The 27,388-nt window shown below is 46.5% G+C and overlaps 1 protein-coding gene across 1 annotated transcript; it reads left to right on the top strand.

Moving 5' to 3' along the window:
• Window positions 1–1,309: 1,309 nt before the first annotated feature.
• Window positions 1,310–26,681, top strand: LOC140386561 (urokinase plasminogen activator surface receptor-like). The gene is made up of 5 exons (XM_072468984.1): window positions 1,310–1,413; window positions 15,253–15,375; window positions 18,274–18,411; window positions 22,990–23,133; window positions 24,319–26,681. The coding sequence occupies exons 1-5, from the start codon at window positions 1,365–1,367 to the stop codon at window positions 24,573–24,575; spliced, it is 711 nt and encodes a 236-aa protein (XP_072325085.1). The 5' UTR covers window positions 1,310–1,364; the 3' UTR covers window positions 24,576–26,681.
• Window positions 26,682–27,388: the final 707 nt, after the last annotated feature.

The following is a 27,388-nucleotide window of genomic DNA, read 5'->3' on the forward strand; positions in this document are numbered from 1 at the left end:
TGCTGGCACAGGTGGATGGAACGTCTGTCTGGATCAGATTGGTGCCAACAGCATGGCGGTCCATCCCTGTCCTGGATGGAATCGATTTTGGACCTTACCCAATGAATTTGGATCAGACAACACCGAACAACAATCTGAGGGAGGGTTTACTCGAAGGGAAGATCTCAAGTTCGGTGAATGAGTCCGGTTTTATGGTGAATCCTGAATGAGAAGATAGGAGGTCTCAGAATTAAATTCAGAGCTTAGGGCCCCACAACCTCCTGTGGTGGAGCAATGGAACTTGGAGATATTCAAGAGGCCAGAGTGAAAGGAATAATCCATTAGTCCCATCAGGGAGGGATTTGCGTCATTGATGCATCCACAGTCAAAGGCTTTGAAAGGGTAAGGGAGCTTGGAGATGGAACAATTTATTTGCAAGGAACAAGAGTCCGGTTATGAAATTGAGTGTGGGTGATCAAATAGAAAGGGGGAGGAGCCATCTCCGAGGAATGTGAGCTATTTCGAACCAATAGCTAACATGAGAGGGTCATCCGACTGGACTGTCTGCCCCTCTTCCGCGGCTTTATTCGTGGCCGGGTGTCCCTGGAGAGGAGGCATGCGGTGTCCATGGACACACTCGAGCCCTCCCATGCTCAGTAGGCCCCGCAGGGGTTGGACTGCTTTATCGACCCCTATTTTCACATTTTGGTTTGGTGTTTTTTTACGTTTCCGTTCTTCTTTGTTCTTTTTAGGCTGTGTTTCGGTTGTTCTTTGTAGAAGCGGGCCCCTTTGATTTATCCCTTAATTAGTTTCAGATCTTCGAATTAGTTCATTGGCCCTATAACACGGCAATAGCTAACATGGGGGGGTTAACAGGCCAGAAACCCGGGATGGTTTTTGTTTAGTGTGAACAGCAGGAGGTGAGTCTGATGAAGAAGCACAGAGGGGACATGGGGGGAGGGGGGGGGGGTGAATGGTGATGATGTGACACTACGATTGTGGAAGAGGGAGCCAAGCAGGTAGGGTAAGGGGTAGGATAGTGTGTGTTTGGGGCAGGGGACGGCTAGACATGAGGCGGGAACTAGAAAACGGAGGTTTCAGTGGGGAGGTGGCGGAAACCGGCAGAAGAAAATAATAAGATGTTCTTGGCTCCCAGCCATTGCCACCAGCAGCCTGGAATTTCCTCTGGGTCTTGGCCAACATTTCACCTGTTGATACCTCAGTGTCCACAGGGTGGATCCATTCATGGGTTTTGGCTCCTGTTCCATTTGGGTATTTTAAAAAAATATTCCCCACGCCGTCATCAAGCCTATAAATGGGATGAGGATCTTTATTCTGAGCAGATCCACCAAGTCTTGGGAGTGCAGAGAGAAATAGAGAAGAAAATGAAGTTGTTGCTTGGAGCAGTGCTTCTCATCGCCTTGGTGACAGGAGGTAATGTAACTGAGGGGTCACAGTGTCTTCTCAATCCCTACACAACCTCTCCTTCTATATTTTTCACAAAGATATATCGATTATTGTGATAACATTGCAAATGAGAAGGTGACGTTTTGTGCTTGAGATCAATTAAGAGGGTTTGAGTATTGGGGTTGGAATCTGACGAATATTACAGCGTCCCTGTGTTTCAACACAGAAAGGTTATGATAAATAGTGTACACCCAGTGTTATATCAGGGAGTGATGTCCCGCATTGGAGAGTGAGGGGTGTTTTATTACAGTGATGTCCCTAATGGGGAGTGAGTGTTGGTGTGTTTTATTACAGAGTGTTATCTCCACTGGGCAGCACGGTAGCACAAGTGGCTAGCACGGTGGCTTCACAGCACCAGGGTCCCAGGTTCGATTCCCCACTGGGTCACTGTCGGTGCGGATTCTGCATGTTCTCCCTATGTCTGCGTGGGTTTCCTCCAGGTGCTCCGGTTTCCTCCCACAGTACAAAGACGTGCAGGTTAGGTCGATTGGCCATGCTAAATTGCCGTTCATGTCCAAAAAGGTTAGGAGGGGTTATTGGGTTATGGGGATAGGGTGGAAGTGAGGGCTTAAGTGGGCCAGTGCTGACTCGATGGGCCGAATGGCCTCCTTCTGCACTGTATGTTCTATGTTCTATGTTCTACTGGGGAGTGAGTGTTGGTGTGTTTTATTACTGAGCGATATCTCCATTGTGGAGTGAGTGTTGGTGTGTTTTATGACAGAGTGATATCTCCATTGGGGAGTGAGTTTTGGTAAGTTTAATGACTGAGTGATATACCCATTTGGAGTGAGTGTTGGTGTGTTTTATTACAGAGTGATATCCCCATTGGGGAGTGAATGTCGGTGTGTTTTATTACAGAGTGATATATCCATTGGGGTGTGAGCGTTGCTGTGTTTTATTACAGAGTGATATCTCCATTGGTGAGTGAGTGTTGGTGTGTTTTATTACTGTGATATCCCCATTGGTGAGTGAGTGTTGGTGTGTTTTATTACAGAGTGATATCTCCATTGGGGAGTGAGTGTTGGTGTGTTTTATTACAGAGTGATATCTCCATTGGTGAGTGAGTGTTGGTGTGTTTTATTACAGAGTGATATCCCCATTGGGGAGTGAATGTCGGTGTGTTTTATTACAGAGTGATATATCCATTGGGGTGTGAGCGTTGCTGTGTTTTATTACAGAGTGATATCTCCATTGGTGAGTGAGTGTTGGTGTGTTTTATTACTGTGATATCCCCATTGGGGAGTGAGTGTTGGTGTGTTTTATTACAGAGTGATATCTCCATTGGGGAGTGAGTGTTGGTGTGTTTTATTACAGAGTGATATCTCCATTGGTGAGTGAGTGTTGGTGTGTTTTATTACTGTGATATCCCCATTGGTGAGTGAGTGTTGGTGTGTTTTATTACAGAGTGATATCTCCATTGGGGAGTGAGTGTTGGTGTGTTTTATTACAGAGTGATATCTCCATTGGGGAGTGAGTGTTGGTGTGTTTTATTACAGAGTGATATCTCCATTGGTGAGTGAGTGTTGGTGTGTTTTATTACAGAGTGATATCCCCATTGGCGAGTGAGTGTTGGTGTGTTTTATTACAGTGATATCCCCATTGGGAAGTGAGTGTTGGTGTGTTTTATTACAGAGCGATATCTCCATTGGGGAGTGAGTGTTGGTGTGTTTTATTACAGTGATATCCCCATTGGGGAGCGAGTGTTGGTGTGTTTTATTACAGAGCGATATCTCCAGCGGGGAGTGAGTGTTGGTGTGTTTTATTACAGAGTGATATCTCCAGTGGGGAGTGAGTGTTGGTGTGTTTTATTACAGTGATATCTCCATTGGGGAGTGAGTGTTGGTGTGTTTTATTACAGTTATATCTCCATTGGCGAGTGAGGGTTTGTATGTGTTATTACAGAGTGATATCTCCAGTGGGGAGTGAGTGTTGGTGTGTTTTATTGCAGTGATATCTCCATTGGCAAGTGAGGGTTAGTATGTGTTATTACAGAGTGATATCTCCAGTGGGGAGTGAGTGTTGGTGCGTTTTATTACAGTGATATCTCCATTGGCGGGTGAGGGTTACCATGTGTTATTACAGAGTGATATCCCCATTGGGGAGTGAGTGTTGGTGTGTTTTATTGTAGAGTGATATTTACAGTGGGGAGTGAGTGTTGGTGTGTTTTATTATAGAGTGATATCCCCATTGGGGAGTGAGTGTTGGTGTGTTTTATTATAGAGTGATATTTACAGTGGGGAGTGAGTGTTGGTGTGTTTTATTATAGAGTGATATCTCCATTGGCGAGTGAGTGTTGGTGTGTTTTATTACAGTGATATCTCCATTGGCGAGTGAGTGTTCGTGTGTATTATTACAGAGTGATATCCCCATTGGGGAGTGAGTGTTGGTGTGTTTTATTACAGTGATATCTCCATTGGGGAGTGAGTGTTGGTGTGTTTTATTATAGAGTGATATCTCCATTGGGGAGTGAGTGTTGGTGTGTTTTATTACAGTTATATCTCCATTGGCGAGTGAGGGTTTGTATGTGTTATTACAGAGTGATATCTCCAGTGGGGAGTGAGTGTTGGTGTGTTTTATTGCAGTGATATCTCCATTGGCGAGTGAGGGTTAGTATGTGTTATTACAGAGTGATATCTCCAGTGGGGAGTGAGTGTTGGTGCGTTTTATTACAGTGATATCTCCATTGGCGAGTGAGGGTTACCATGTGTTATTACAGAGTGATATCCCCATTGGGGAGTGAGTGTTGGTGTGTTTTATTATAGAGTGATATTTACAGTGGGGAGTGAGTGTTGGTGTGTTTTATTATAGAGTGATATCCCCATTGGGGAGTGAGTGTTGGTGTGTTTTATTATAGAGTGATATTTACAGTGGGGAGTGAGTGTTGGTGTGTTTTATTATAGAGTGATATCTCCATTGGCGAGTGAGTGTTGGTGTGTTTTATTACAGAGTGATATCCCCATTGGCGAGTGAGTGTTGGTGTGTTTTATTACAGTGATATCTCCATTGGCGAGTGAGTGTTCGTGTGTATTATTACAGAGTGATATCCCCATTGGGGAATGAGTGTTGGTGTGTTTTATTATAGAGTGATATCTCCAGTGGGGAGTGAGTGTTGGTGTGTTTTATTACAGTTATATCTCCATTGGCGAGTGAGGGTTAGTACGTGTTAGTACAGAGTGATATCTCCAGTGGGGAGTGAGTGTTGGTGTGTTTTATTACAGTGATATCTCCATTGGCGAGTGAGGGTTAGTATGTGTTAGTACAGAGTGATATCTCCAGTGGGGAGTGAGTGTTGGTGTGTTTTATTATAGAGTGATATCCCCATTGGGGAGTGAGTGTTGGTGTGTTTTATTACAGTGATATCTCCAATGGCGAGTGAGTGTTCGTGTGTATTATTACAGAGTGATATCCCCATTGGGGAATGAGTGTTGGTGTGTTGTATTACAGTGATACCTCCATTGGCGAGTGAGTGTTTGTGTGTATTATTACAGAGTAATATCCCCATTGGGGAATGAGTGTTGGTGTGTTTTATTACAGAGTGATATCCCCATTGGCGAGTGAGTGTTGGTGTGTTTTATTATAGAGTGATATCTCCATTGGGGAGTGAGTGTTGGTGTGTTTTATTACAGTGATATCTCCATTGGCGAGTGAGGGTTAGTATGTGTTATTACAGAGTGATATCTCCAGTGGGGAGTGAGTGTTGGTGTGTTTTATTACAGTGATATCTCCATTGGCGAGTGAGGGTTAGTATGTGTTATTACAGAGTGATATCTCCAGTGGGGAGTGAGTGTTGGTGTGTTTTATTACAGTGATATCTCCATTGGCGAGTGAGGGTTAGTATGTGTTATTACAGAGTGATATCTCCAGTGGGGAGTGAGTGTTGGTGTGTTTTATGAGAGTGATATCTCCATTGGGGAGTGAGGGTTAGTATGTGTTATTACAGAGTGATATCTCCAGTGGGGAGTGAGTGTTGGTGTGTTTTATTACAGTGATATCTCCAGTGGGGAGTGAGTGTTGGTGTGTTTTATTACAGTGATATCTCCATTGGCGAGTGAGGGTTAGTATGTGTTATTACAGAGTGATATCTCCAGTGGGGAGTGAGTGTTGGTGTGTTTTATTACAGTGATATCTCCATTGGCGAGTGAGGGTTAGTATGTGTTATTACAGAGTGATATCTCCAGTGGGGAGTGAGTGTTGGTGTGTTTTATGACAGTGATATCTCCATTGGCGAGTGAGGGTTAGTATGTGTTATTACAGAGTGATATCTCCAGTGGGGAGTGAGTGTTGGTGTATTTTATGACAGTGATATCGGCGGGAGCGGCGTGCAGCGGCCTGCCGGGAGGTGAGTATTTAGTTTAAAAACACTTACCTGGTCCCGTTTCTGTTCTTCTTTTCTGTTTTTTTTAATATAAGGCGGGAACCGGATGTTCTACCCGCGGACTTCTGGGAAGGTCCCCCCCCCCCCACCAATAAATTCTGGTGGAGCGGAAACCCGAGACACTACACGTGTAGTGTCTCCCACCCGCCCGCCTCCTCAAACCTAATAATAAGACCCATTGGTGTGAGGTAAGTGCCATATTATATTATTATTATTTTTAAAAAATGTATTTATTTATTAACCAGATCTTGGTTGGAAGTTAGAGGGATGGCAGGGAAGGGAGTGCAATGTTCCTCCTGCAGGATGTTTGAGGTGAGGGATGCCGTTAGTGTCCCTGCTGATTTTACCTGCAGGAAGTGCAGCCATCTCCAGCTCCTCCAAGACCGAGTTAGAGAACTGGAGCTGGAGTTGGATGAACTTCGGATCATTCGGGAGGCAGAGGGGGTCATAGATAGCAGCTTCAGGGAATTAGTTACACCAAAGTTTGGAGATAGATGGGTAACTGTAAGAGGGACTGGGAAGAAGCAGTCAGTGCAGGGATCCCCAGCGATCGTTCCCCTGAGTAACAAGTATACCGCTTTGGATACCTGTGGGGGGGGGGACTTACCAGGGGTAAGCCATGGGGTACGGGCCTCTGGCACGGAGTCTGTCCCTGTTGCTCAGAAGGGAAGGGAGGAGAGGAGCAGAGAATTAGTAATTGGGGACTCGATAGTCAGGGCACAGATAGGTGATTTTGTGGGAGCGAGGGAGACTCACGTTTGGTATGTTGCCTCCCAGGTACAAGGGTACGTGATGTTCGGATCGTGTTTTCCGGGTCCTTAGGGGGAGGGGGAGCAGCCCAAAGTCGTGGTCCACATTGGCACTAACGACATAGGTAGAAAAGGGGACAAGGATGTCAGGCAGGCTTTCAGGGAGCTAGGATGGAAGCTCAGAACGAGAACAAACAGAGTTGTTATCTCTGGGTTGTTGCCCGTGCCACGTGATAATGAGATGAGGAATAGGGAGAGAGAGCAATTAAACACGTGGCTACAGGGATGGTGAAGGCGGGAGGGATTCAGATTTCTGGATAACTGGGGCTCTTTCTGGGGAAGGTGGGACCTCTACAGACAGGATGGTCTACATTTGAACCTGAGGGGCACAAATATCCTGGGGGGGGAGATTTGTTAGTGCTCTTTGGGGTGGTTTAAACTAATGCAGCAGGGGCATGGGAACCTGGATTGTAGTTTTAGGGTACGAGAGATTGAGAGGAGAGGTCAGGAGCACAGATTTGACTTCGCAGGAGGGGGCCAGTGTTCAGGTAGGTGGTTTGAAGTGTGTCTACTTCAATGCCAGGAGTATACGAAATAAGGTAGGGGAACTGGCAGCATGGGTTGGTACCTGGGACTTCGATGTTGTGGCCATTTCGGAGACATGGATAGAGCAGGGACAGGAATGGTTGTTGCAGGTTCCGGCGTTTAGGTGTTAGTACGTTCAGAGAAGGAGGCAAAAGAGGGGGAGGTGTGGCGCTGCTAGTCAAGAACAGTATTACGGTGGCGGAGAGGATGCTAGATGGGGACTCTTCTTCCGAGGTAGTATGGGCTGAGGTTAGAAACAGGAAAGGAGAGGTCACCCTGTTGGGAGTTTTCTATAGGCCTCCAAATAGTTCTAGGGATGTAGACGAAAGGATGGCGAAGATGATTCTGGATAAGAGCGAAAGTAACAGGGTAGTTATTATGGGAGACTTTAACTTTCCAAATATTGACTGGAAAAGATATAGTTCGAGTACATTAGGTGGGTCGTTTTTTGTACAATGTGTGCAGGAGGGTTTCCTGACACAATATGTTGACAGGCCAACATGAGGCGAGGCCACATTGGATTTGGTTTTGGGTAATGAACCAGGCCAGGTGTTAGATTTGGAGGTTGGTGAGCACATTGGGGACAGTGACCACAATTCGGTGACGTTTACGTTAGTGATGGAAAGGGATAAGTATACCCCGCAGGGCAAGAGTTATAGCTGGGGGAAGGGCAATTATGATGCCATTAGACATGACTTGGGGGGGGTAGGTTGGAGAAGTAGGCTGCAAGTGTTGGGCACACTGGATATGTGGAGCTTGTTCAAGGAACAGCTACTGCGTGTTCTTGATAAGTACGTACCGGTCAGGCAGGGAGGAAGGCGTCGAGCGAGGGAACCGTGGTTTACCAAAGAAGTGGAATCTCTTGTTAAGTGGAAGAAGGAGGCCTATGTGAAGATGAGGTGTGAAGTTTCAGTTGGGGCGCTTGATAGTTACAAGGTAGCGAGGAAGGATCTAAAGAGAGAGCTAAGACGAGCAAGGAGGGGACATGAGATGTATTTGGCAGGTAGGATCAAGGAAAACCCAAAAGCTTTCTCTAGGTATGTCAGGAACAAAAGAATGACTAGGGTAAGAGTAGGGCCAGTCAAGGACAGGGATGGGAAGTTGTGTGTGGAGTCTAAAGAGATAGGCGAGATACTAAATGAATATTTTTCTTCAGTATTCACTCAGGAAAAAGAGAATGTTGTGGAGGAGAATGCTGAGACCCAGGCTATTAGAATAGATGGCATTGAGGTACGTAGGGAAGAGGTGTTGGCAATTCTGGACAGGCTGAAAATAGATAAGTCCCCGGGGCCTGATGGGATTTATCCTAGGATTCTCTGGGAAGCCAGGGAAGAGATTGCTGAGCCTTTGGCTTTGATTTTAATGTCATCATTGGCTCTAGGAATAGTGCCAGAGGACTGGAGGATAGCAAATGTGGTTCCTTTGTTCAAGAAGGGGAGTAGAGACAACCCCGGCAACTATAGACTGGTGAGCCTCACGTCTGTTGTGGGTAAATTCTTGGAGAGGATTATAAGAGACAAGATATATAATCATCTAGATAGGAATAATATGATTAGGGATAGTCAGCATGGCTTTGTGAAGGGTAGGTCATGCCTCACAAACCTTATCGAGTTCTTTGAGAAGGTGACTGAACAGGTAGACGAGGGTAGAGCAGTTGATGTGGTGTATATGGATTTCAGTAAAGCGTTTGATAAGGTTCCCCACGGTAGGCTATTGCAGAAAATACGGAGGCTGGAGATTGAGGGTGATTTAGAGATGTGGATCAGAAATTGGCTAGCTGAAGAAGACAGAGGGTGGTGGTTGATGGGAAATGTTCAGAATGGAGTTCAGTTACAAGTGGCGTACCACAAGGATCTGTTCTGGGGTCGTTGCTGTTTGTCATTTATATAAATGACCTAGAGGAGGGCGCAGAAGGGTGGGTGAGTAAATTTGCAGATGACACTAAAGTCTGTGGTGTTGTCGACAGTGCGGAAGGATGTTGCCGGTTACAGAGGGACATAGATAAGCTGCAGAGCTGGGCTGAGAGGTGGCAAATGGAGTTTAATGTAGAGAAGTGTGAGGTGATTCACTTTGGAAGGAATAGCAGGAATGCGGAATATTTGGCTAATGGTAAAGTTCTTGGAAGTGTGGATGAGCAGAGGGATCTCGGTGTCCATGTACATAGATCCCTGAAAGTTGCCACCCAGGTTGATAGGGTTGTGAAGAAGGCCTATGGAGTGTTGGCCTTTATTGGTAGAGGGATTGAGTTCCGGAGTCATGAGGTCATGTTGCAGCTGTACAAAACTCTGGTACGGCCGCATTTGGAGTATTGCGGACAGTTCTGGTCACCTCTTTATAGGAAGGACGTGGAAGCTTTGGAGCGGGTGCAGAGGAGATTTACCAGGATGTTGCCTGGCATGGAGGGAAAATTTTATGAGTAAAGGCTGATGGACTTGAGGTTGTTTTCGTTAGAGAGAAGAAGGTTAAGAGGAGACTTAATAGAGGCATACAAAATGATCAGGGGGTTAGATAGGGTGGACAGTAAGAGCTTTCTCCCGCGGATGGAAATGGCTAGCACGAGGGGACATAGCCTTAAACTGAGGGGTAATAGATATAAGACAGAGGTCAGAGGTAGGTTCTTTACGCAAAGAGTGGTGAGGCCGTGGAATGCCCTACCTGCAACAGTAGTGAACTCGCCAACATTGAGGGCATTTAAAAGTTTATTGGATAAGCATATGGCTGATAATGGCATAGTGTAGGTTAGATGGCTTTTGTTTTTTGACTTCTCATGTTGGTGCAACATCGTGGGCCGAAGGGCCTGTACTGCGCTGTATCGTTCTATGTTCTATGTTCTATGATATCTCCATTGGCGAGTGAGTGTTAGTATGTGTTATTACAGAATGATATCTCCATTGGGGAGTGAGTGTTGGTGTGTTTATTGCAGAGTGATATCCTCATTGGGGAGTGAGTGTTGGTGAGTTTATTACAGAGTGATATCCCCATTGGGGAGTGAGTGTTGGTGTGTTTTATTACAGAGTGATATCTCCATTGGGGAGTGAGTGTTAGTGTGTTTATTGCAGTGATATCCCCATTGGGGAGTGAGTGCTGGTGTGTTTTATTACAGAGTGATATCTCCATTGGGGAGTGAGTGTTAGTGTGTTTATTGCAGTGATATCCCCATTGGGGAGTGAGTGTTGGTGTGTTTATTACAGAGTGATATCCCCATTGGGGAGTGAGTGCTGGTGTGTTTTATTACAGAGTGATATCTCCATTGGGGAGTGAGTGTGAGTGTGTTTATTGCAGTGATATCCCCATTGGGGAGTGAGTGTTGGTGTGTTTATTACAGAGTGATATCCCCATTGGGGAGTGAGTGCTGGTGTGTTTTATTACAGTGATATCTCCATTGGCGAGTGAGTGTTGGTGTGTTTTATTACGGAGTAATGTCCCCATTGGGGAGTGAGTGTTGGAATGTTTATTACAGAGTGAATTCTCCATTGGGGTGTGAGTGTTGGTGTGTTTTATTACAGTGATATCTCCATTGGGGAGTGAGTGTTAGTGTGTTTATTGCAGTGATATCTCCATTGGGGAGTGAGTGTTGGTGTGTTTATTACAGAGTGATATCTCCATTGGGGAGTGAGTGTTGGTGTGTTTTATTACGGAGTAATGTCCCCATTGGGGAGTGAGTGTTGGTATATTTATTACAGAGTGAATTCTCCATTGGGGTGTGAGTGTTGGTGTGTTTTATTACAGAGTGATATCTCCATTGGGGAGTGAGTGTTGGTGTGTTTTATTACGGAGTAATGTCCCCATTGGGGAGTGAGTGTTGGTATGTTTATTACAGAGTGAATTCTCCATTGGGGAGTGAGTGTTGGTGTGTTTTATTACAGTGATATCCCCATTGTGGAGTGAGTGTTGGTGTGTTTTATTACAGTGATATCTCCATTGGGGAGTGAGTGTTGGTGTGTTTTATTACAGTGATATCCCCATTGGGGAGTGAGTGTTGGTGTGTTTACCACAGTGATATCCCCATTGGGGAGTGAGTGTTGGTGTGTTTATTACAGTGATATCCCCATTGTGGAGTGAGTGTTGGTGTGTTTTATTACAGTGATATCTCCATTGGGGAGTGAGTGTTGGTGTGTTTTATTACAGTGATATCCCCATTGGGGAGTGAGTGTTGGTGTGTTTACCACAGTGATATCCCCATTGGGGAGTGAGTGTTGGTGTGTTTTATTACAGAGTGATATCCCCATTGGGGAGTGAGTGGTGGTGTGTTTTATTACAGAGTGATATCCCCATTGGGGAGTGAGTGTTGGTGTGTTTTATTACAGAGTGATATCTCCATTGGGGAGTGAGTGTTAGTGTGTTTATTGCTGTGATATCTCCATTGGGGAGTGAGTGTTGGTGTGTTTATTACAGAGTGATATCTCCATTGGGGAGTGAGTGTTGGTGTGTTTTATTACGGAGTAATGTCCCCATTGGGGAGTGAGTGTTGGTATGTTTATTACAGAGTGAATTCTCCATTGGGGAGTGAGTGTTGGTGTGTTTTATTACAGAGTGATATCCCCATTGGGGAGTGAGTGCTGGTGTGTTTTATTACAGAGTGATATCCCCATTGGGGAGTGAGTGTTGGTGTGTTTTATTACAGAGTGATATCCCCATTGGGGAGTGAGTGTTGGTGTGTTTATTACAGTGATATATCCATTAGGGAGTGAGTGTTTGTGTGTTTTATTACAGAGTGATATCTCCATTGGGGTGTGAGTGTTGGTGTGTTTTATTACAGAGTGATATCCCCATTGGGGAGTGAGTGTTGGTGTATTTTATTACAGAGTGATATCCCCATTGGGGAGTGAGTGTTAGTGTGTTTATTACAGAGTGATATCTCCATTGGGGTGTGAGTGTTGATGTGTTTTATTACAGTGTTATATCCCCATTGGGGAGTGAGTGTTGGTGTGTTTTATTACAGAGTGATATCTCCATTGGGGAGCGAGTGTTGGTGTGTTTTATTACAGTGATATCTCCATTGGCGAGTGAGTGTTGGTGTGTTTTATTACAGAGTGATATCTCCATTGGGGTGTGAGTGTTGGTGTGTTTTATTACAGTGATATCTCCATTGGGGAGTGAGTGTTGGTGTGTTTACCACAGTGATATCCCCATTGGGGAGTGAGTGTTGGTGTGTTTTATTACAGAGTGATATCCCCATTGGGGAGTGAGTGCTGGTGTGTTTATTACAGAGTAATATCTCCATTGGGGAGTGAGAGTTGGTGTGTTTTATTACGGAGTAATGTCCCCATTGGGGAGTGAGTGTTGGTGTGTTTTATTACAGAGTGATATCTCCATGGGGTGTGAGTGTTGGTGTGTTTTATTACAGAGTGATATCTCCATTGGGGAGTGAGTGTTGGTGTGTTTTATTACAGAGTGAATTCTCCATTGGGGTGTGAGTGTTGGTGTGTTTTATTACTGTGATATCCCCATTTGGGGAGTGAGTTTTGTTGAGTTTTAATACACCACTATCATCATCCCTGTGTATGTCCTGTCACACGTGCAGGTCAGACCCAGCAGAGGTGGGTGCAATGTGGTATACAGTCAGGATAGAGTTGCCCCAGGATTCCCTGAAGTCTCATGGCCTCAGGCAAAACATGGGGAAAGAATCCTCCTGCTGATTACCATGTCCCAGCCACCATCAGTTGATGAATCAGTACTCCTCCAAGTTAATCACCACGGGGGAAGCACTGCGGGCGGAAAGGGCACAGAATGTACTCTGGATGGGGGTGCTTTCATGTTCGTCAACATGAGTGGCTAGGCAGCACCACTACTGACCTGGCTAGCCGGGTCCTAAGAGACAAAACTACTAGACTGGGACTGCAGCAGGTGGTGAGGGAACCAACAAGAGGGGAAAACATGCTCAACCTCATCCCCACCAATCTGCCTGCTGCAGATGCATCTGTCCATGACAGTATCAGCAGAAGTGACCACCCTACAGTTCTTGTGGAGATGGGTTCCCATCTTCACATTGAGTACGTGTTGTACGGCACTATCATAAATGCATAAATTCAGAACAGATCCAGCAACTTGAGTATGCGATCCATGATGCACTGTGAGCTATCAGCAGCAGCAGAATTGTACACACCCACAATCTGCAACCTCATGGCCCGGCATATTCCCCACTCTACCACGACCACCAAGCCAGGGGATCAACCCTGGATCAATGATAAGTAAAGGAAAGCATGCCAGAAGCAACACCAGGCTTCCCAAAAAATGTCAACCTGGTGAAACTACAACACAGGACTACTTGTATGCCAAGCAATATAAGCAGCAAGTAATAGACAAAGCTAAGCGATCCCACAACCGACGGATCAGGTCTAAGCTCTGCAGTCCTGCCACATCCAGCCATGAATGGTGGTGGACAATTAATCCAACTCACTGGAGGAGGAGGCTCCACCAATATCCCCACCCTCAATGATAGAGGAATCCAGCACATATGTGCAAAAGACAAGGCTGGAGCATTTGCAATAGTGTTTACCCAGAAATGCCGAGTGGATGATCCACCTCGGTCCCCTCCGGAGATCAAGAAACAGCAGAAGGCACTGGATATTGCAAAGGCCAAGGTCCCTGACAATATCCCAGCAATAGTCCTGAAGACTGTGCTCCATTACTTGCCAAAGTTCTAGCCAAGCTCCTCCAGTACAGCTACAACACTGGCATCTACCCAGCAATGTGGAAAATTGCCTGGGTATGTCCGATGCACAAAAAGCAGGACAAAATCCAAATCAGCAAATTACCACCCGATCAGTTTAATCTTAGTCATCAGTAAAGTGACAGAAGGAGTCATCAACAGAGCTATCCAGCAGCACTTGCTGAGCAATAACCTGCTCATTGGTGCTTAGTTTGATTCTGCCAGGTTCACTCAGCTCCTGACTTCATTACAGCTTTGGTTCAAACATGGACAAAAGAGCTGAACCCCAAAGGTGAGAGTGACTTCCCTTGACATCAAGGCAGTTTTTGATTGAATATGGCATCTAGGAGTCCGAGCAAAACTGGAGTCAATGGGAATCAGGGAGAAAACTCTCCACTGGTTAGAGTCACACCCAGCACAAAGGATGATGGTTGTGGTTGTTGGAGGCCAGTCATCTCAGTTCCAGACGTCACTGCAGGAGTTCCTCAGGGTAGTGTCCTAGGCCCAACCATCTTCAGCTGCTTCATCAGTGACCTCCCTTCCAACATAAGGTCAGATGTGTGGATGTTCGCTGATGATTGCACAATGTTCGGCACCATTCACGACTCCTCAGACATTGAAGCAGTCCACGTTCAAATGTGGCAGCTCTGGACAATATCCAGGCTTGGGCTGACAAGTTACATTCATGCTGCACAAGTGCCAGGCAATGACAACAAGAGAGAATCAAACCATTGCCCCTTGACATTCAATGGCATTACGATCAGTGAATCCCCCACTATCAACATCCTGGAGGTTACCATTGGCAAGAAACTGAACTGGACTAGCCAAATAAATACTGCGACTACAAGTGCAGGTCAGAGGCCGGAATCCTGCTGTGAGTAACTCACCACCTGACTGCCCAAAGCTTGCCCACTACATAACAAGGCACAAGTCAGGAGTGTAATGGAATACCCCCCACTTGCCTGGTGAGTGTAGCTCCAACAACACTCAAGAAGCTCAACACCATCCAGGACAAAGCAGCCCACTTGATTGGCACCACTTCCACAAACATTCAAACCCTCCACCACTGCCGAACAGTGGCAGCAGTGTGGACCATCTACAAGATGCACTGCAGTAACTCTCCAAGCTTCCTTTGACAGCACCTTACAAACCCACGACCACAACCATCTAGAAGGACAAGTGTAGCAGATACCTGGAAACCCCATCAACTGTAGGTTCTCCTCCATGTCCCTCACCATCCTGACTTGGAAATATATCGGCTGTTCCTTCAAGGTCACTGGGTCAAAATCCTGGAGCTCCCTCTCTAACAGCACTGTAGGTGTACCTTCACCTCACGGAGTGCAGCGGTTCAAGAAGACAGCTCACCACCACCTTCTCAAGGGACAATTAGGGATGGGCAATAAATGCTGGTTTAAAAATAAACTTTAAATTTTTTTTTCTCACAGGTTACTCTCTGATTTGTCACAAATGTAATAGTCTCACTGGCAGCTGTGCATTAAACACCACAACCGAGTGTAACAGAACAATTCATCATACATGCAGATCCATCAGTGTCAACGACGTCGTTGGTAAGTACTGTGCAATCATTGGGATTTTACTTTCACTCTGAGATTTCAGCAGCAGCAACTTTAATGTAGTAAACATCCCAAAGTGCTTCACAGCAGCGAGACCAAATGAAAAGCTAACACTGTGTCGCATGGTGAGGTATAGGTCACATGGCCAAGAGGTAGTTTTTAAGGAGTGTCTTGAAGGAGGAGAGAGAGGGAAAAAGAGAGGCTGAGAAGTTACGGAAAGGAATTCCTGATCCCGGGTCCGAGCTTGGACACCAATGGTGGTGTTCAAAGGTGTTGGCTATCGCTCCGTAAACATTAAGGACGTCCATGTCTTATATAGTTCCACAGAATGTGTTTACTAACTACAAGAACTAGGATGTGCAGGTAAAACCCCGCGGGTAAGGAAGGTGGTGTTGGGTTGGAGCAGAGCTGGGGGTTGGGGGGGACCTTATCAAACTTTAGGAATTATTACTGGGCGGCAAATGTAGCCATAATGAGAAAGTGGGTAGTGGGGGAGGGGTCGGTGAGGGAGTGGGTAGAGGCGGCATCATGTAAGGGCACAAGTTCAGGGGTGCTGATAATGGCACCTCTGCCATTCTCGCCGGCCTGGTACTCCACAAGCCCGTGCTGGTAGCAACTCTGAGGGTGTGGGGACAGTGGAGGAGGCATATGGGAGTGGGGGAGCGCTGGTCTGGGCTCCAATTTATGGGAACCACCGGTTTGTGCTGGGGAGGTTGGATGGGGGGTTTCGGAGGTGGTGGAGAGCACGGATTGAGAGGCTGGGGGATCTGTTTATCGATGGCAGCTTTCCTTATTTGGAGGATTTGGAGGAGGAGCTTGAGCTGCCGGGTGGGAATGGGTTTCACTATCTGCAGGTGAGGGACTTTGTACAAAAGCAGGTTGTGACCTTTCCGCTTCTACCGCCACAGGGGTACAGGATAAGGTAGTTTCGAAAACGGGAGTGGGGGAGGGGAAGGTCTCGGAAATTTAGAAAGAGCTCATGGAGTGGGAGGAAACCCAGATAGGGGAGGTAAAGCACAAGTGGGAAGATGAGCTGGGTAAGACAATAGAGCCGGGTTTGTGGGAGGATGCCCTGAGCAGAGTCAACACGTCCTCATCATGTGCCAGGCTCAGCCTGATACACTTTAAGGTGGTCCACCGGGCACACACATGATGGCCCGGATGAGCAGGTTTTTGGAAGGGATGGAGGGCAGGTGTGGGAGGTGTGCGGGTGGGCCCGCAAACGATGTCCACATATTTTGAGCATGCCTGAAGCCCAGGGAATTCTAGCAGGGATTTGCCGATGTCTTGTCCACGGTGCTAAAGACAAGGTGGCACCGAGTCCAGAGGTGACGATTTTTGGACTGTCGGAAGACCTGGGGATCCAGGGGCGGGAGAGGCTCACATTCTGGCCTTTGCCTCCTTGGTAGTCCGGAGACGGCTCCGATAAGCGTGGAGGGACTCTGAACTCCCGGAATTGGGGATATGGGCTAGTGATATGGCTGGGTTTCTCAGGCTTGAGAAAATCAAGAGATCCCTTAGAGGATCAATGTGGAGGTTCGTCCGGAGGTGGTAGCCGTTTATCGACTTCTTTGGTGGAAACTATACTGTTAGCAGACACATCAGGAGGGGGCAAGGGGGGTAGGGAATGTGGGGCGGGGGGGGGGGGGGCGGGGTAGGGGGAGATAGTTTAGTTTAGGCGGGATTTGCGAGAGGAGGAGGTGGGATTGGGGAATTGTGTGTATAAGCCATGTTGGTTGGGAATGGTTGTTGGTTGGGGGGATGCTATTTACTGAGTTATGTTTACACTTGTATTTGTTGTCATAAAATGTACGTAAATATAATAAGGGCATCAAGCTAGGAGCTGTCTCCATGTTTGCTTCTACCAATGGCTCTGTTGAATTCGAGACTGACCTACAGTGCAGATTTTATGTTCTCTGACATCTGTGTGGACGGTTCTGTACTCAGTACCACATTGATCTGTTATGCGCCAGACCCTTACACTCCAACCTCCCCAATTCTTTATCCAATGTATTATAAGCTATTCCTGTTTACTGCATGTACCTACATCGTTAATACTATCCTATCTCTCCTATTCAAGACGGATCTAATATGTTTTGGCGATCTGGAGGCTTGATAATTCTGACATTTCGTGTTCTCACTGCTGTCCGATAAGAACTGGATTCTGTTGTTGCAAAAACGTTCTGCTCAATTGGAGTTTGTTCTGGCATCTGAGTGTCTTCCATTATGTCTTTCCATTGTACTGATGGAATGTCCTGTCGAGGGATGATGAGGGTCTCCTACAGTTCCTCCTGTCTGTACACGCTGGGGTGCAAAACAGATCTGATCAAGTTTGGCCACCATCTTTCCCAAGGATAGTGCCCTCCCTTTCAATCAAGACCTTGTTGTTCTTTTGTAGTTTGGGCCAGATCCCGTGCAATACATTTTGTGGCAGATGAAAACCTTATTTGAACTGTCGGACTGCTCTCTTATTTGGATATCCTCGAAATCCTCGGTTACCAATCCTGTATTAGGTTCTTAGACAGCATTGGAAGTTGTGAGTTACAGAGATTTCTCTATCTCATCCAGCTCTTACAACCCTCCCTTTCTCTGTAACCTCTTGCAGCTCTTAAAACCTTCCTTATCTCTGTAACCTCCTCCAGCCACTATGACCCTCCTCATCTCTAACCTTCTCCAGCTCCTATGACCCTCCCCATCTCTAACCTTCTCCAGCCTTTATGACCCTCCCTATCTCTGCAGCCTTTTCCAGCAGCTCTGACCCTCTCCATCTCTGTAACCTCCTCCAGTCCTGTAACCTTGCATTCATCAGAATGATACTGAGGCTACTAGGGTTTAATGAAGTGGACAGGTTGTCAGGTTGGTGACGTAATATAATGTGATTTGTTCAATTAGGTCCAACACGCACCAATTTCCTTCTGAGTGGCTGTGGACGCTGTTTTGGTCTCGCCACTTTCAATAGTGGAATTTTTTCCAGCTACGTGCACACCACCTGTTGTAGCTCCGACCTCTGCAATGATGATGTTGAACCAGGTAAGACACTGAATAGCACCAATACTGGGTGAGGGCAGTGAGAGGGAGTTTGGTCCAGTGTGCTCGATCTCACTTATTTCACCTTCTGCTGCAGTTAGATCATAAACGTTAGCAAGCAACATGTATTTCTACTGCATAAGTCACAACCTGAAGATGTCAGATTTCCAGAAGGCCTTTGACAAGTTGCCGCATAGGGGCTGTTAAATAAGTTAAGAGCCCATGGTGTTAATTAAGGGTAAGATCCTGGCATGGATAGAGGATTGGCTGACTGGCAGAAGGCAGAGAGTGGGGATAAAGGGGCCTTTTTCATGAAAAACACCCAACCTACTCACCTAATCCCAAGTTGCCAGCACTTGGCCATATCCTTGAATGTTATGAAGTGCCAAGTGCTCATTCAGGTACTTTTTAAAGGATATGAGGCAACTGGTCTCTATCACCCTCCCAAGCAGTACATTCCAGACTGCCATCACACTCTGTGTAAAAAAAAGTTTTTTCCTCAAATTCCCCCTAAACCTCTTGCCCTCACTGTGAACTCATGTTGCCTCGTGACTGACCCTTCAACTAGGGGGATCAGCTACTCACTATCCAGCCTGTCCCTGCCCCTCAGAATCTTCTACACTTCGATTAGGTCACCCCTCACACTTCTCTGCTCCAGCGAAAACAACCCAAGCTTCTCCAACCTCTCTTCATAACTTAAATGTTTCATTCTGGGCAACATCCAACATATCCATGGCAGAGGCCCAGTGCCTTTTAATGAGCACAGACCTGTGATTCTGTTTTGGGTGGTGATTGATTGCTTGTATGAATTCAGAATTGTCATAGATAGCAGCTTCAGGGAATTAGTTACACCAAAGATTGGAGATAGGTGGGTAACTGTAAGAGGGACTGGGAAAAAGCAGTCAGTGCAGGGATCCCCTGCGGTCGTTCCCCTGAGAAACAAGTATACCGCTTTGGATACTTGTGGGGGGGGGGACTTACCAGGGGTAAGCCATGGGGTACGGGCCTCTGGCACGGAGTCTGTCCCTGTTGCTCAGAAGGGAAGGGGGGAGAGGAGCTGAGCATTAGTAATTGGGGACTCTATAGTCAGGGGCACAGATAGGAGATTTTGTGGGAGCGTGAGAGACTCACGTTTGGTATGTTGCCTCCCAGGTGCAAGGGCACGTGATGTCTCGGATCGTGTTTTCCGGGTCCTTAGGAGGGAGGGGGAGCAGCCCCAAGTCGTGGTCCACATTGGCACTAACAACATAGGTAGGAAAGGGGACAAGGATGTCAGGCAGGCTTTCAGGGAGCTAGGATGGAAGCTCAGAACTAGAACAAACAGAGTTGTTATCTCTGGGTTGTTGCCCGTGCCACGTGATAGTGAGATGAGGAATAGGGAGAGAGAGCATTTAAACACATGGCTACAGGGATGGTGCAGGCGGGAGGGATTCAGGTTTCTGGATAACTGGGGATCTTTCTGGGGAAGGTGGGACCTGCCTCTACAGACAGGATGGTCTACACCTGAACCTGAGGGGCACAAATATCCTGGGGGGGAGATTTGTTAGTGCTCTTTGGGGGGGGTTTAAACTAATGCAGCAGGGGCATGGGAACCTGGATTGTAGTTTTAGGGTAAGGGAGAATGAGAGTATAGAGGTCAGGAGCGCAGATTTGACGTCGCAGGAGGGGGCCAGTGTTCAGGTAGGTGGTTTGAAGTGTGTCTACTTCAATGCCAGGAGTATACGAAACAAGGTAGGGGAACTGGCAGCATGGGTTGGTACCTGGGACTTCGATATTGTGGCAATTTCGGAGACATGGATAGAGCAGGGACAGGATTGGATGTTGCAGGTTCTGGGGTTTAGGTGTTTTAGTAAGCTCAGAGAAGGAGGCAAAAGAGGGGGAGGTGTGGCGCTGCTAGTCAAGAGCAGTATTACGGTGGCGGAGAGGATGCTAGATGGGGACTCTTCTTCCGAGGTAGTATGGGCTGAAGTTAGAAACAGGAAAGGAGAGGTCACCCTGTTGGGAGTTTTTTATAGGCCTCCTAATAGTTCTAGGGATGTAGAGGAAAGGATGGCGAAGATGATTCTGGATAAGAGCGAAAGTAACAGGGTAGTTATTATGGGAGACTTTAACCTTCCAAATATTGACTGGAAAAGATATAGTTCGAGTACAATAGATGGGTCGTTTTTTGTACAGTGTGTGCAGGAGGGTTTCCTGAAACAATATGTTGACAGGCCAACAAGAGGCGAGGCCACGTTGGATTTGGTTTTGGGTAATGAACCAAGCCAGGTGTTGGATTTGGAGGTAGGAGAGCACTTTGGGGACAGTGACCACAATTCGGTGACGTTTACGTTAATGATGGAAAGGGATAAGTATACACCGCAGGGCAAGGGTTATAGCTGGGGGAAGGGCAATTATGATGCCATTAGACGTGACTTGGGGGGGATAAGGTGGAGAAGTAGGCTGCAAGTGTTGGGCACACTGGATAAGTGGGGCTTGTTCAAGGGACAGCTACTGTGTGTTCTTGATAAGTATGTACCGGTCAGGCAGAGAGGAAGGCGTCGAGCGAGGGAACCGTGGTTTACCAAGGAAGTGGAATCTCTTGTTAAGAGAAAGAAGGAGGCCTATGTGAAGATGAGGTGTGAAGTTTCAGTTGGGGCGATGGATAGTTACAAGGTAGCGAGGAAGGATCTAAAGAGAGAGCTAAGACGAGCAAGGAGGGGACATGAGAAGTATTTGGCAGGAAGGATCAAGGAAAACCCAAAAGCTTTCTATAGGTATGTCAGGAATAAGCGAATGACTAGGGAAAGAGTAGGACCAGTCAAGGACAGGGATGGGAAATTGTGTGTGGAGTCTGAAGAGATAGGCGAGATACTAAATGAATATTTTTCGTCAGTATTCACTCAATAAAAAGATAATGTTGTGGAGGAGAATGCTGAGCCCCAGGCTAATAGAATAGATGGCATTGAGGTACGTAGGGAAGAGGTGTTGGCAATTCTGGACAGGCTGAAAATAGATAAGTCCCCGGGACCTGATGGGATATATCCTAGGATTCTCTGGGAGGCCAGGGAAGAGATTGCTGGACCTTTGGCTTTGATTTTTATGTCATCATTGGCTACAGGAATAGTGCCAGAGGACTGGAGGACAGCAAATGTGGTCCCTTTGTTCAAAAAGGGGAGCAGAGACAACCCCGGCATCTATAGACCGGTGAGCCTCACGTCTGTAGTGGGTAAAGTCTTGGAGGGGATTATAAGAGACACGATTTATAATCATCTAGATAGGAATAATATGATCAGGGATAGTCAGCATGGCTTTGTGAAGGGTAGGTCATGCCTCACAAACCTTATTGAGTTCTTTGAGAAGGTGACTGAACAGGTAGACGAGGGTAGAGCAGTTGATGTGGTGTATATGGATTTCAGCAAAGCGTTTGATAAGGTTCCCCACGGTAGGCTATTGCAGAAAATACGGAGGCTGGGGATTGAGGGTGATTTAGAGATGTGGATCAGAAATTGGCTAGCTGAAAGAAGACAGAGGGTGGTGGTTGATGGGAAATGTTCAGAATGGAGTACAGTCACAAGTGGAGTACCACAAGGATCTGTTCTGGGGCCGTTGCTGTTTGTCATTTTTATCAATGACCTAGAGGAAGGCGCAGAAGGGTGGGTGAGTAAATTTGCAGACGATACTAAAGTCGGTGGTGTTGTCGATAGTGTGGAAGGATGTAGCAGGTTACAGAGGGATATAGATAAGCTGCAGAGCTGGGCTGAGAGGTGGCAAATGGAGTTTAATGTAGAGAAGTGTGAGGTGATTCACTTTAGAAGGAATAACAGGAATGCGGAATATTTGGCTAATGGTAAAGTTCTTGAAAGTGTGGATGAGCAGAGGGATCTAGGTGTCCATGTACATAGATCCCTGAAAGTTGCCACCCAGGTTGATAGGGTTGTGAAGAAGGCCTATGGAGTGTTGGCCTTTATTGGTAGAGGGATTGAGTTCCGGAGTCGGGAGGTCATGTTGCAGCTGTACAGAACTCTGGTACGGCCGCATTTGGAGTATTGCGTACAGTTCTGGTTACCGCATTATAGGAAGGACGTGGAGGCTTTGGAGCGGGTGCAGAGGAGATTTACCAGGATGTTGCCTGGTATGGAGGGAAAATCTTATGAGGAAAGGCTGATGGACTTGAGGTTGTTTTCGTTGGAGAGAAGAAGGTTAAGAGGAGACTTAATAGAGGCATACAAAATGATCAGGGGGTTGGATAGGGTGGACAGTGAGAGCCTTCTCCCGCGGATGGAAATGGCTGGCACGAGGGGACATAACTTTAAACTGAGGGGTAATAGATATAGGACAGAGGTCAGAGGTAGGTTCTTTATGCAAAGAGTAGTGAGGCCGTGGAATGCCCTACCTGCTACAGTAGTGAACTCGCCAACATTGAGGGCATTTAAAAGTTTATTGGATAAACATATGGATGATAATGGCATAGTGTAGGTTAGATGGCTTTTGTTTCGGTGCAACATCGTGGGCCGAAGGGCCTGTACTGCGCTGTATTGTTAAAAAAAAAAAGAAGAGTAGAATGGGACAGGTTAATGTTGTTGTCTGTTTGCATTTCAGAGATAGACAACAGTACACTGAATGGTCTGGAATGTCATGGATGTTTTGCTATTACTGAGGCCGGGTGTAGCAATTTCATGACGACGATTAAATGTAGAGGACAACAGGATCGCTGTGTCCACACTTCAGGAATCCTGAGATGGAGTAGGTCCAAGACTTTATTCATCATTTTACGGAGTGATATAAAAACGCCGACTAATATGTGGGATTTTACAGCCCAGAAGCAGACCATTCAGCCCATCTGTCCCACACGAGCCTCGTCCCACAACCTCTTCATCTCACCCCATCGCCATATATTTCTATTCCTCTCCCCATCGTGTGTCTATCCAGATTCCCCTTTAAGGTGTCTATTCTCTTCACCTCAGCCACTCTCTGTGGGAGTGACTTACACTATCTCACCACACTCTGGATAAAGGGGTTCCCCCTGAATTCCCCATTAGTGACGATCTTATATTGATGACCCCTAGATTTGGTCTGTCTCTCAAGTGGAAGCATCTCCTCTACATCGACTGGAGGCGGAATTAGAAGAAAGAGATAGAAATTAATTATAAACGTTCCTTGAAAAGGAAAGTCATCGATGTTGGAAGCTAGTTTGTACCTACATGAAGACTTCACCAGGAGAAATTGTGTTAGGTTCTGGGCACCACACCTGAGGCAGGATATCTTGGTCTTGGAGAGGGCGTAACCACGATTCACTAGAATGATACTGAGGCTAAAAGGGTTAATTTACAGGGATAGGTTGCACTAGCTAGGCCTGTATTCCCATGAGTATAGAAGATTAAGGGGTGATCTAATCAAGTGGTTTAAGATGATTTCAGGTTTGGATAAGGTTGATGGAGAGAAACTATCGCCTCTGGTGTGGTAGGAAGGTCCAAAACAGGGCGGTTCAGGGCTAATGACAGAAAGCACTTCTTCACACAAAAGGTAGTGGAAATTTGGGACACTCTCCCGCAACCCCGCCCCGCTGCCTCCCCCACCTGCCCCACCACTCCAAATAAACTACTGAGGTTTGGAGGGTCAATTGATATTTTCCAAACTGAGATTGGCAGATTTTTATTGGTGAAGGGAATTGAGGGTTGTAGACCCAAGGTGGGTAGATGGAGTGAAGGAACAAATGGACCCTAGCCTAAATTGATTGACGGAACAGGCCCGATGGGCTGAATGGCCTGATTCTGTTCCAGAGAGATTGTCTGCGTCAATCGGAGGCCGGGATAGTTTAAATGGCACTGATGGGGAATTGGATCTGGTGGGAGATGATGGTGAGCTGTTCAAAATGCACTTAAATTTGAAGGTATTAAACTGATCGCTGTCCCTTTGCTACACACACAGGGGATACCACAACGTACGTGATGAAAGGCTGTGTTTCCAATGTTATCTGTCAAGATCCTGGCTATTTGGGACTTTTTGCGATTGATCCGAACAACGCTTTCTACTGCTGCAAGGACAACATGTGCAACCTCGAGTCACGGAACTTTACCCGGTCCACCACACCTGGTCCCACAACCACTTCCAACTCTGGCCCAACCCAACTCAATGCCTCTATTGGCACCACACTGCTCCTGGCCTTCCTCAAACTTGTGCTGTGAACACAATGCTTCAATTCTCTTCGACTGGGTGCAGCATCTTGTGGATCGAGTGAGGGTTCCTGAGAGGGATGGAAAATCCCAGCATGCTCAGTGTGTTCAAAACTCTCTTTTCCAACAGCTTTATCAACTCCCTCAATATCCTGCAACGTGAAAGTCTTCAGCCTCCTCCCTCCCAAACTGGCTTGTATCGTAGCTACAGGATTAACGGGTGTCAGCTCAACAATGTTTGTGTAATAATAATAATAATCTTTTGGCCATTTGGCCCATCATGTCCCTTTTAGTTCTTTCTCACATCAATCCCAAACTAATCACACTGGGCCACTCTCTCCCCATTCCCTGTATCAATCCTAAACTAATCCCACTGGACCACTCTCTCCCCATTCCCTGTATCAATCCCAAACTAATCCCACTGGACCACTGTCTCCCCATTCCCTGTATCAATCCCAAACTAATCCCACTGGACTACTCTCTCCCCATTCCCTGTATCAATCCCAAACTTATCCCACTGGACCACTCTCTCCCCATTCCCTGTATCAATCCCAAACTAATCCCGCTGGACCACTCTCTCCCCATTCCCTGTATCAATCCCAAACTAATCCCACTGGACCACTCTCTCCACATTCCCTGTATCAATCCCAAACTAATCCCACTGGACCACTCTCTCCCCATTCCCTGTATCAATCCCAAACTAATCCCACTGCCCACTCTCTCCCCATTCCCTGTATCAATCCCAAACTAATCCCACTGGACCACTGTCGCCCCATTCCCTGTATCAATCCCAAACTAATCCCACTGGACCACTCTCTCCCCATTCCCTGTATCAATCCCAAACTAATCCCACTGGACCACTCTCTCCCCATTCCCCGTATCAATCCCAAACTAATCCCACTGGACCACTCTCTCCCCATTCCCTGTATCAATCCCAAACTAATCCCACTGGACCACTCTCTCCCCATTCCCCGTATCAATCCCAAACTAATCCCACTGGACCACTCTCTCCCCATTCCCTGTATCAATCCCAAACTAATCCCACTGGACCACTGTCACCCCACAGCCCTGTATAAATACCAAACTAATCCCACTGGACCACTGTCGCCCCACAGCCCTGTATCAATCCCAAACTAATTCCACTGGACCACTGTCGCCCCACACCCTGGATCAATCCCAAACTAATCCCACTGGACCACTGTCGCCCCACAGCCCTGTATCAATCCCAAACTAATTCCACTGGACCACTGTCGCCCCACACCCTGGATCAATCCCAAACTAATCCCACTGGACCACTGTCACCCCACCGCCCTGTATCAATCCCAAACTAATCCCACTGGACCACTCTCTCCCCATTCCCTGTATCAATCCCAAACTAATCCCACTGCCCCACTCTCTCCCCATAGCCCTGTTTCAATCCTAATCTAACGTCAGTGCTCCACACTCTCCCCATAGCCCTGTATCAATCCCAAACTAATCTCACTGGACCACTGTCGCCCCACAACCCTGTATCAATCCCAAACTAGTACCACTGCCCCATTCTCGCCCCAATATCCCTGCATCAATCTCAAACTAATCCCACTGTCACATTTGTGCCCATAGCCCTGTATCAACACCAACCTAGTCCCACTCTCTCCCAATGGCCCTGTATCAATTGCAAATGAATCCCACTGTCCCACTCTCTCCCCATAGCCATGTATCAATTACAAATGAATCCCTCTGTCCCACTCTCTCCCCATAGCCTTGAACTAATCCCCCGCCCCACTCTCTCCCCATAGCCCTGTATCAATTGCAAATTAATCCCACTGTTCAACTCTCTCCCCATAGCCTTGAACTAATCTTCCTGCCCCACTGTCTCCCCATAGCCCTGTATCAATCTCAAACAAATCCCATACTAATGCCCTTCTCTTTCTTGTACAAAGTCTTACAACACCAGGTTAAAGTCCAACAGGTTTCTTCTCTTTCTTAATAAAGGGGAAATGTATTAAATGCAGGACTGCAGGAAATCACTGTTGAATCATTAATTTCTCAGATCTACCCTGCCTGTAATGCAAAACCTACCCACTGCTGGTGACTGAACATCATCTTAACTCTTTAATTAAATCAACATTTCACTGATTTTGTCAATAAATGATTTACTGTTAATGTGGAATTGAATAAGAGTCACACCTTTCTCCATCTCCCTCTGTATTACTGTACTCAGTCACATTTCCCTCTATCTGTCTGTATCTCTGCAATCAGTCACATTGCCCTCTGTCTCTCTCTTCTGGTGTCTCTCTGTATCACTACAAGTTCACTGTTTAAACCTCACCAGTACATCTGTGCCAGTGAGTTCAGAGTTCAGTTTCAGAGAGTAACTCTGGGTGAAGTATTCCTTCATTTGGCGACCTTAATGAGACTGTTCAAGGGTTTATTTAGATACTGGTGAATGTGATTACAGATAACGGGGCAGGAGGTGTTAGACTGGGAGGGGGTGACACAATTCCCCCAGATATGATCTGAGGCATGTCACAGTTTGGGGGTACTACAGGCAGGTATTATAACTCGTGCAAAGGGGATAACTCGCTTTTTAACAATACCTCACCAAGGCCTGTTTTGTTGCCTGTGTGGTAGGTAACATGTGCTACTCAAACCTTGGTTAGTGATGAGGTATTCTGAATCCCGATGAAGAAGATTCAAACACTTCCAGTAGTAACAAAAGGTTTATTGAGTAATCATAACAATATTTACATGAGTTCTTTACTTTAACTTTGATACTAATGATAAGGTTAACAAGATCTAACTATGGTAATTATATGTAACTTCACTGGCTATCTAAACTAGTC

This window comes from Scyliorhinus torazame, chromosome 12, assembly GCF_047496885.1.
Source record: "Scyliorhinus torazame isolate Kashiwa2021f chromosome 12, sScyTor2.1, whole genome shotgun sequence".
Classification (NCBI taxonomy): Eukaryota; Metazoa; Chordata; class Chondrichthyes; order Carcharhiniformes; family Scyliorhinidae; genus Scyliorhinus; species Scyliorhinus torazame.